The sequence below is a fragment of the Bison bison genome, unplaced genomic scaffold (genome assembly GCF_000754665.1).
Source record: "Bison bison bison isolate TAMUID 2011002044 unplaced genomic scaffold, Bison_UMD1.0 scf7180017864215, whole genome shotgun sequence".
NCBI lineage: Eukaryota > Metazoa > Chordata > Mammalia > Artiodactyla > Bovidae > Bison > Bison bison.
In genome coordinates, this window is record NW_011494787.1 from 6,502,270 (window position 1) to 6,513,354 (window position 11,085).

Below are 11,085 nucleotides of genomic sequence, written 5' to 3' on the forward strand. Positions count from 1 at the left end.
CTAGAAAATAGTTCACTAACTTTCTCTAGGTCTGACAGACACAAATTACTACACTTCTGATCACAAGATAAGACTTAGGATAACTCACTGTTGAAAGCAATGAGTATAATGGAAATACCTAAGGAAATACAGTAATTTGAAATAGCTGGTATAATACCTAAGAAGCCTGATTCAATCAATGGAAAAAACTTCAAGAAAGAATAGCTAAGAGTAAATTCAATGAAAAATGAGCAACAGACACAATTGACCTGTTTGACATTTCCTTATCTCCTAAGTATGGACCTAAATAATTAACATCAACTACATGAGGTTTGATTTTTTAGAAAGTTATTAACTTTCTATGAAATGCAGGAAGAGGAAGTATAGATAATCTTTTGGTGAGGAGGGGAATGCTAACTTCAGTCGTGTTTGATCAAGAGTCCTAAAGAAGTATGGCATTTCTTTGCCTGGAATTCTTTGAAGAAAGTGGCCACTTTTCCTCCATCTTTGATCTCTTTATTTTTCACAATATGCTGGGATTCCCTGCTTGAGAAATCCAAGAACTGAGAGAGCATGTGCACAGGCAGAAGGAATAACCCTATCAGAGCAGTCTTCCACGAGGCAGGGATTTCTCCCCACAACATGCCTTGTCCACAGATGACTGAAAGCCTTCCAGGAAATGAAAAGTTCTTTCTTATAATAAAGCTGAAAAATCTCAGTTTGATCATTTTCTTTGAGACTAAAGGACAAGATGTCCTGGGTTTATTTTTCAAGTCTTGGATTCAATAATTATTATTGAATCAGGGAATTTTTCTTAAAATTGGATGTACTATCTTAAGCCTGGAGAATTGCCATCCCCTCTGTAACTTGCCCACTGGACACAAGGTTTACTGTATATCTGAGAGCAGGAGGTCCCGTGGTTCTTGCTCATCCAATATAGTAAATGTATTTTTGCTACAACCTGGAGGGAATCAAACGGAGCTAAGGGCAGGGATAAGGTGGTTACCTACAGACTGTCATGTAGGTATGAAATAGAGAAGATTGTCCTCTTCTTAAGTAAAAGCAATTTCAGAGAAGTTCCTGCCTTTTGAGATATTACTATTTAGCATCTTGGTTCTTGCATCAGAGAATCATACCTCTCAAGTTTGGCCAACAGTCAGCTTTGCCCTGGTGATTAATTTTGGGCTTTAGACCTTGACCTCAAAGCTGTTTTTTCAAATAATTATTATTGTTTTTACTCTACAAGCAAAAGCTTTATAAGGCACAGACTTCTCTCTCCCTTTCTTGGGATACTTGAAGAAAGTTTATCTTCGGCTGTGGGCTAAGAATAGATGAAAGTGGAAGTTAAAGTCTGCCAGTCATGTCCAGCTCTTTGTGACCCCGTGGACTGTACAGTCCATGGAATTCTCCAGGCCAGAATACTGGAGTGGGGAGCCTTTCCCTTCTCCAGAGTATCTTCCCAACCCAGGGATCCTGGGTCCCCCACATTACAGGTGGATTCTTCACCAGCTGAGCCATGAGGAGAGCCCCAAAATACTGGAGTGGGTAGCCTTTCCCTTCTCCAGGGGATCTCCCTGACCCAGGAATTGAACCTGGGTCTCCTACATTGCAGGCAGAATCTTTACCAACTGAGCTATGAGGGCTTCCCTTGTGCATCAGCTGGTAAAGAATCTCCCTGCAATGCAGGAGACCTGGGTTCGATTCCTGGATTGGGAAGATCCCCTGGAGAAGGGAAAGGCTACCCACTCCAGTATTCCAGCCTGGAGAACTCCATGGACTGTAAGGTCCTTGGGGTTGCAAAGACTGTGACACAATTCACCTGTGCTATGCAGATTTCCTGTTTGGACTTCCCTGATAGCTCAGTTGGTAAGAGTAGATAAGCATGAATTAGTGGAGAGAGAGAAAACTCTTATGTATGAAGCACTTAGGTGACCAAGGAAGTGGAACCATATTAGTTTTTTTTTCCTCTCACTTAATGATCATCACAAATCTATGAGGCAGGTATCATTATTTCTACTAAAGGAATAGCAAAGCAAGGGAAATATATCAATATATTAAATACCAATATGTGAAAGCACTTAGCACCTGGCTTGGCACATAGTAAACATTAAACCAGTGTTAGTTCCCTTCCAATTACTTAATAATAATATTTACTGAGCAGTTTACTGAAACATGCCATTCATTATTAAGTACTTCAAATAATTAACACATCTGAGTGTTTTAATAACCACATGAAGTGGGTTCCAATATTAACACCAGTTATAGATAAGGAGAGTGAGACAATAGAGGTTGAGTAAATTACTCCAAATCATGGTAAGTATCAGAGATGAAATTTTAAAGGAACTTAAAATGTAAATATAGTAAAAATAAAAAGCAAAAACAGAGCAAAATATGACCACCCAAAGTCATGATCCCCAGGCTGACAGCTGGTACCCAGCTCAAGAGGAAGATCATGTAAGTGACAAAGGGACACATGTGAGTTTGCTCCTGAAATTTTTTATTACTTTCCTTTGAGCCTTTGAGGAGATGATATTTAATATTCAAGAAAAGTGAAAATCAGAAGGAAAGGAAGCACACGTCCCAGCCCAGTCGTGGTTGGTAGAGTAATTGTGGGCATGGCCCCAGGATGATAGCAGCTTCTATTTAATAAATGTTGACAAGGCTGGGGAGAGCTGGGCAGGTCCCAAGAGATAATGTTTTACTGGGAAATCCACTCAACCTAATTTCAGTAATGTAGGGCTGCAGAGGGGCCTGGACCAGTGCCAGTAAACAGGGCCATTAGAGTGCAGCGTAGGCACTGGCAGCTGGGAGCGCCGCCATCCCTCCTCAGCCCTGCAGCCGGCGCCTGGCTGAGCACACAAGCAGCCGCTGCTGCATATGCTCCCGGTATTTGCTCACCAACAGAACTTGCAGGCGTGCTGTTCTCACCCTTTCCAGGAAATGAATGGAATGCACAAAGGCAGGAGCTGCTTCCGGAAACTATTTTCAGCAAGAATCAGAGAGCCGGTTAGACATACCTATTTCAAGGACCACTGTGAAAACATCCACGTGGGTCCCCTTACTTGTTTAAGGCAACCACCACCCAGTTCCAGATGGATGTAGAAATGTCTTTGATTTTTATTGCTGTCTTAATGAGGTCTTGATCTTTCTTAGGACTGGTAGTTGTGGGTCAAGAATATGAAAACTACTAGAGTTTAACATATTTCAAATTTTATGATATTGTTTAGAGATATTCAACTTTGCAAGTCCAGGAGAAGTGGCCTAGGAGAAAATATGTCTTTTTAGGCTGCTCTTGTCTTGTCTAGATATTACTTTTTCCTTTACCAGCCCTTCTCCCACAAACAAAGCACGTGAAAATAATTACTAGCATATGAATTCCAAGAAGGCAGATTTTTGCTTGGTATTTTAGTTGCTGTATCGCCATTGCAATGCATTGCATTTGAAATGCATGGCACAGTGTGTGGTGTGTAATAAAGGTCCAGGACCTTTTACTGAATAAATCAATGAATGAATGAACACATTTCTTTCTTCCCTTTTGAAGTACCTTTCAACTCTAGAACATGAAGAATACATGGCTTTACTGTCTATAATGTTAACTTTCTCTCTTTAAGGTAACACAGAAATCACAAAATTCATGAGATTGCTAGTGAACATGGTGACTTCTGAGAGGTTCAGTGCTGGACATGGGACATTCAAAGTTGACCAGAAGATACTGTCATTACCCTTGAAGGTTTTAAAAGTCCCTCTCACTGCCAGCATCCTATAATTATGAATTTCATTGCCTATTAATGGTATTAATACTAAAGTCTTAAACAAGAACAAGGATATTTTCTGGTTTTCTCACTTTTCTTCTCAATACTTAGAGGAATGTCTGGCACACTGCAAGTGTTCAAAACCAGTTTACTGAACAACCAAATGAATAATTATATTTCAAATAGTTTGAAGCATTTAAGAGAAAATGATATGTAGATATTGAGGCTCTTTTAATAGGGAACAGACCGCAGTGACTTCCTGTCACAATGAACAGATGCATGTCCAACTTAACCTTTCCTCCTGGACCCAAGCAAAGGATAACAAGAGAAAGTGAGGGAATTTGGAAAGATTTAACCTGATTCTACCTCCAAAAGTGGATCGAAAGTTTGGCTGCTTCTCAGAATTTTCTGGATCTTTGTTCCTTTGATTTCCCCTTTTGAATTGTGTTCTTTTATTTCCACAAATATACCTCTCTTCTCACCTATCCTGCTTACTTTCTGATCTTTTGGGTTTCTTAACCTCCTTCAAGTCATATATAATAGCTCCCAAGTTTTTGAGTAAGAGAGGTTTGAAGTCTTCTCTTGCTCCTGCAGTCAATCTTTTATGTTCTTCTAGACAGTTCAAATCAATATTCTCTTTCTTTGCAGTTTGGAGACGGCATTAAATATGTTGTTTCTTGGAACTGGTAAGTACGGTAAAGCACTATAGGCATATCTGTAGTCTCCAAAGGTTTGGGCAGGGCTAGGGAACTAAATAAATTATCTGAAAGAATTCCAAATTGCTACAAAAAGATCTAACAAATGAATCTGGAAGCTTTCTTCTGGTAGAAAATTAAGTGGTCCATTAAAGCATTGAATTCTGTGATCCACGAGGCACACTGCTGGTACATAGAGTATTATGAAGATCAGAATTGAGTTAGTTTTCACCCAAAACTTTTGGTTGGAAAATGTGATTAGTGTGCTGGTTCTTCAAAAGTCACCTTGGAGGGAATAGCCTTAAAAAATCTCTATGAATAGTTGCAGATAGTCTTTGCAAACCCCACAAAATAGATCAGACTTTAAAACTTTGATCAAAAACACGTCATAAGATAAAACAACCTATCATAGTTGCTGTTTACCAGACCTGGAATTTATTTATTCTTAAAACACACACACAGACAAACACACACACACACACATTTATTTTCAAAAAGATAAGCATTTTCTCCTACTGAAGAGATTTAAAAGAATATTATTAGATAGATGTTCTAAAGAAGAAATTCCAAAAACTATATTTAGCAGCAATGGTCTTGTTTGGATATAAATGTTTGGCTTTATCAGAATATAAATATGTAGCTGACTGATTTCAAAGAAACATTTTATGAGCTCTTCTAATAGTCTCCTAAAAGTTTTCCATTTCTCTAGTCTCAGCATCTCTTAATTCTTAGAAATATTTTTTGAAAAATTGACTCCTTGGCTGGTATCTGGGAACTTGAATTTTGAGAGGGTTCTCACCACTTCCTAACTAAGAGTGTTCACCATGCCTAAACTCTTTGTGCCAACAATATGGTTTATGCTGGACATCTGTTTTCCTCTAGGAGTCTGGATTTGGTATATGCTAGGTAGAGGGTGCCTACATGACTAGCCTTCAATAAAAACCATGGACTTGTACACTTAAGAGAGCTTCCCTAGGCTATGACATTTGCACACGTGCCATAATTCATTGCTGATGAGGAATTAAGCACATATTGCATGACTCCATGGGGAGAGGGCTCATGGAAGCTTGTGCCTGGGTTCCTCCAAACTTTGCTCCATACAACTTTTCCCTTTGCTTTTTAAAAAAAAATTATTGGGATATAGTTGCTTTACAATGTTTTAGTTTATGCTTCATAACAAAGTGAATCAGCTATATGAATACGTATATTCCCTGTCTCTTGAATCTCCCCCTACCATCTAGGTCACCACAGAACACCGAGCTGAGCTCTCTGTGGTATACAACAGGTTCCCCCTAGCTATTTATTTTACACATGGTAATGTATATATGTCAATACAATCTCCCAATTCATCTCACCCCCTTAACCCACCTTGCCATGTCCACATGTCCATTTTCTATGTCTGAGTATCTACTCTTGCCCTGCAAATAGGCTCATCTGTACCATTTTTCTGGATTCCAGATTTATGCATTAATATGTGATATTTGTTTTTCTCTTTCTGACTTACTGTATGACAGACAGATTCTAGGTCTATCTGCATCTCTACAAATAAGCCTATTTTGTTCCTTTTTATGGCTGAGTAATATCCCATTGTTTATATGTACCACATCTTTATCTATTCATTTGCCAGAGGATATTTAGGTTGTTTCCATGACCTGGCTATTGTTAATAGTGCTGCAATGAATATTGGGGTACATGTGCTGCTTTTTTTCCTCTTCATATTCTTTCATTTAGTAAATAATAGCCATGAGTAAAACTATATGCTGAATCTGGTGAGTCCTTTAGCAAATCTCTGAACCTGAGGGGAGTCGTGGGGATCCCAACACATGGAGTTTAGTTTAATAACAGATGTGACATCAGAGTGAATGGATTCTCTTTCCATTAGGTGGCATATTAGTAAGCTGTCTATAATACGAAATCTGTGAGTTCTGTCAGAAAACCACGCAGCAAGTTATTAGAAAATCAACTCTTCCTTAAGGAAAAAAATGATCCTTTATAAAAGCACAAAGTATTTCTTATTTAGCAAAACACACTTGCCTTATGGATAAGTATAGTCATCTGGAATGTTTTTGATGGCAAAAAACTAAAAACTACTACAGTGGCTTGAAGAGATGAGTTACTTGTCTCACATTAATAAGAAGAAGTCTAAGGGAAAGTGTCCCGGAAGTACTGTGGTCCATCACAAGTAGGTTTTTTCCTGCTTTTCTGCTTCATCATCATCATGTGCTCAGTGTTCCCAGGTGGTGCAGTGGTAAAGAATCCCTGCTGATTCAGGATACATGGGCTCGATCCCTGAGTCAGGAAGATCCCCACGAGAAGGAAATGGAAACCCACTGCAGTGTTCTTGCCTAGAAAACTCCATGGGCAGAGGAGTCTGGCAGGCTAGAGTCCACGGGGTCACAAAGAGTCAGACATGACTCAGCACACACATCCTTAGTGTGTAGTTTTTGTCTTCATGATCGCGGGCTGGCTGCTACACTACCAGGTATTGTTTGATGTCACGGTCATCAGGAATAGGAGAAAACAAAAGGCAAACACCTCTTCTAGAGTCCTCCCAGGGAAACCTGTCTCTAAGTGACCATCACTGTGTGACATGAACATCCCTACCTCCAAGGGGATTGTACAAAGACAAGTATTGTACTTTCCAACCTTTATAATATTAGAAATAAGGAGTGAGAAATTTGAAATGGATGTTGAATGATCCAAATAGTATCTGATAAGTCTGACATTGATGCAAAAGAAATACAAGCTCAAGGACTTCTCTGGTAGTCCAGTGGTTGAAACTCCATGCTTTCAATGCAGGGAGCACAGGTTCGATCCCTGACTGGGGAACTAAGATCCCACATGCCATGCGGCAAAAAGAAAAAGAGAAATACGAGATTGTTGTGGACCCTCTATGTGTGGACACCTTGTTTGTACAGCTGAGAGATTACAGACCATGGTAATTTCTGTTTAGTGGACTCCTTGCCCATGATATCATGGTTTGATTCCTGAGCTCTTTCCTATACATCACTGAGCAACTTCTTGGGGGTAACCTCTTCTGAACCTGGAAATTACATTACTGAGATAGCAATAGTCTCTTTATGTCTGAAATCTTTTATGAAGCAGTATGAAAAGAAGAAATCCATCGCACTGTCATCTGAGCATATGAGACGAAATACTAACTCTCCTTCTCTCACCCTCCACCCCTCTGTTTTCTTCCTCAGAAGCTGTAGATGAAACCAAACCTAAGGACAGTGCCCGGCAGGATGAGGGTAAAGGAGAAGAACGCGAGGCGGACCAAGAACATGCCTGAACTTCAAGAAATGGCTTTCCACGTCCCCACTCTCCCCTCTCCTGAACCCTGTCTCTCCTCACCCTCTTCTTACCTCCACTCTGAAGTTTCCCTTCCTGTCCTGCTCACGTCCGTGAGTCTGTCCTCTCCCACCCACTGGCCCTCTTTCTCTCTGTGTGGCAAACATTTAAAAAAAAAAAAAAGCAGGAACGATCCCAAGTCAAACAGTGTGGCTTAAACATTTTTGTTTCTTGGTGTTGTTATGGCAAGTTTTTGGTAATGATGATTCAATCATTTGGGAAATTCTTGCACTGTATCCAAGTTTTTTGATCTGGTGCGTGTGGCCCTGTGGGAGTCCACTTTCCTCTCTATTTCTCTCTGTTCCAAGTGTGTGTGCAATGTTCCGTTCATCTGAGGAGTCCAAAATATCGAGTGAATTCAAAACCATTTTTCTTTTCCTCCTTTTCAATGTGATGGAATGAACAAAAAGGAAAAAAAAATTTAAAAAACCCAGTTTGTTTTGAAAATAAATAAATAAAGCAAATGTGCCAATTAGCGTAACTTGCGGCTCTACGGCTCCTTTTTCAATCTGAATATTAATAAACCATGAGAGTAATCAAACTCCAATGGCTCTGTGTTTCTGTTCTGCCTTCCTGTGGGCTGGGTTGACACACTGAGGTTCTTACATTTTATCTTTTTTTTCTGACCTCCCAGTCTGATACCAACAACCCTGACAAAGAAAAGATGGATGAAGCCATAAGGCTGCAGTCAGAACAAATGGTGTAGGTCCTTAATGGGCCTGTTGGGCGCCGTATTATTTTTGTAGGACTGCTGTAACAAAGTACCACAGACTGGGTGGCTTAAACAAGGACCGACATTTATTCTCTAACAGTTCTGGAGGCTTGAAGCCCAAAATCAAGATGTTGTTGGCAAGATTGAGTCCTTCTCAGGGCTGTGAGGGAAGAATCTGTCCCAGGTCTGTCTCCTCATTTTATAAATGATGGTCTCCTTCCTGCATAACTCTTAGAAACCCCCAGGCTTTTGCTTAGATAATTTATTTTTAATCCAAGTATTGACCTGTCTATTTGATTATTTTCTCAGTTTATTAGCTTCTGTTAGACTCATCCCTTCACAATGCAACTGACAGACTCTTGGTTAGTCATAATCACTGTTCCTGCCGGCGGTGATAGTATACAAAGAGAGGGTACATTTAGCACGTCCACCTTTTTCCAATATCCTTCCAGTTTCTGTTTTTTAATATCCTCTACTAGGAAGTAAAGAGTTCCCTTCAGAAACAAAGCAACGTCCCTAAATCTTGAAGCATCTGATGCTGTTCTTTTTCCCTCTAAATTCCTTAAGTCAATTCTGATACAAGTTCTTAACATGTCATCCTTTGCCCTGACCCTGATTCTTACAGACAAACAACGCCAGTGGACTCCCTTCAGCTTCCTACATTCATCTGCACATAGAATTTCCCAGCAAGGAAGAAAAAATTGTGTCAAAGCCTTAAAATTAATGAAGATCATGGAAAGAAGTGATCTTAGGAGATACAACCTACAGGTTGGTAGTTCTCAGCTTTGTGTGGAGCTAGTGCCCAGTTAATGCTCTGAAGAAACCTGATGTCATGTGAAGGATGAGTCCTTACTGGGTTAAGGGGTCTTTCCTCATCACTGACAGTAAGTGGAAGAAGCACGAGGAAAAAGGTCTGTAAGAAAAAGCCCAGCGACTTCCCTAGTGGTCCAGTGGTTCAGCTCTGAGCTTCCACTGCAGGGGGCATGGGTTCACTCCCTGGCTGGGGAACTAAGATCTCAGATGCCAAGAGATTTAAAAAAAACAAAAGCATAAAAATATCAAAAGGGAACCATCAGTAACATCATATTAAAATGATTTAAGAGTTTTTAATTTATTCTGAGTTTGTGTGATTTCCACAGAGGACTTTGCAAGTATCTGGAATTAAATCTTGATCTGATTATGGTCTCATCAGATGTGAGAAGAGATTTTAAAAAAAGGTCTTCCGTGGGTTGGAGCCATAGTGGCAAGATATTACTTTAGGAATTCTTTACCTCAAAGTTTTTTTGATAGGGTAAATGTTTTAATTTCTTTCCCAAATCTATACTTCAAAGCAGTATTCCTCTGACCTGGCACAATCTACCTTCTTCAAAGTATAATTCTAAACTTCATCCACTGAATCTATGCTGCTGCTGCTGCTGCTGCTGCTAAGTCGCTTCAGTCGTGTCCGACTCTGTGCGACCCCATAGATGGCAGCCCACCAGGCTCCCCCGTCCCTGGGATTCTCCAGGCAAGAACACTGGAGTGGGTTACCATTTCCTTCTCCAATGCATGAAAGTGAAAAGTGAAAGTGAAGTCGCTCAGTCGTGTCTGACTCTTAGCGACCCCATGGACTGCAGCCTACCAGGCTCCTCCGTCCATGGGATTTTCCAGGCAAGAGTACTGGAGTGGGGTGCCATTGCCTTCTCCGACTGAATCTATAGTTATACTGAAAACAATAGCAATATGACCTTTTAAGTCTATATTAACATTCACTGTTCAGTGGTATTACTTGTTGTGTCAGAGTTGGAATTTTGTTTTTACTGATTTTTATTTGGTTTTTAAAAACTTGTCCCCTTAATAGAAATTTTAGAATAGGGGAAGACACATCAGAGAGGCTCGTAATGATCCTGAAAGACACGCCAAGGATAACTGCAGCTGTTACACTGGTACAAAACAATGTGACTCAAATATATACACAACACACACAAAATCAGCTGATACTGGGAAACAGAGACTGTTCAACATGCAAAGGCAAATAGATTCTAAATTCTGTTCAGAATTTGATGATCCTAAAACATCTACATCTGGATTACTGCTTAAAAAATAAAAGCTAGGTTGGGGACAAGTTAAAAAGGCCTCAGCATTGACAAGTGAATCTTTCAGGTGGTAATAAGATCATATTCTGGGCACCAGGCCAGATTGATAGCAAAACCATGGCCATGTCTGCATGAAATAAATTCTTTTGACAGAGCTATATTATTTAAGTCTAAAATGTTCCAGCATGACGTAATACATTTGATCTCTTTGAAGATGAAGAGGTTTCTAAAATAGAACCTTTTATTCCTCTCACCCAGCTCACACTTTTTCATCTTTCAGTCTTTACCACCATCATCCACCTAGTGGTTTAGTTCAAAAATCTAAAAAGCAGCCTGATTCCTCTTTTTCTCATATAACATTTAATTCATGAACAAGCCTTCTGATGTGGATTCCAGAAGAGAATGAGGATAAAACTTGCACCTGCAGTTCTGACCAAACCTACACATTTCATAGTTACCTTGAGGTGATCTAAGGGCTTTTTTGGTTTGTTTTGGTGGGTGGGAGGGAGGGAAGGTTGTTT

The 11,085-nt window shown here is 39.9% G+C and overlaps 1 protein-coding gene across 1 annotated transcript in view; it reads left to right on the forward strand.

Annotated features, from left to right (window-relative positions):
* The window catches only part of GAP43 (growth associated protein 43), a 101,767-nt gene extending 93,443 nt beyond the window's left edge, over positions 1 to 8,324 (forward strand). The window contains exon 3 of the mRNA XM_010845360.1: positions 7,630 to 8,324. Within this exon, the coding sequence (XP_010843662.1) occupies positions 7,630 to 7,718 (89 nt within the window). The 3' untranslated portion in view covers positions 7,719 to 8,324. The remainder of the gene's footprint in view (positions 1 to 7,629) is intronic.
* Positions 8,325 to 11,085: the final 2,761 nt, after the last annotated feature.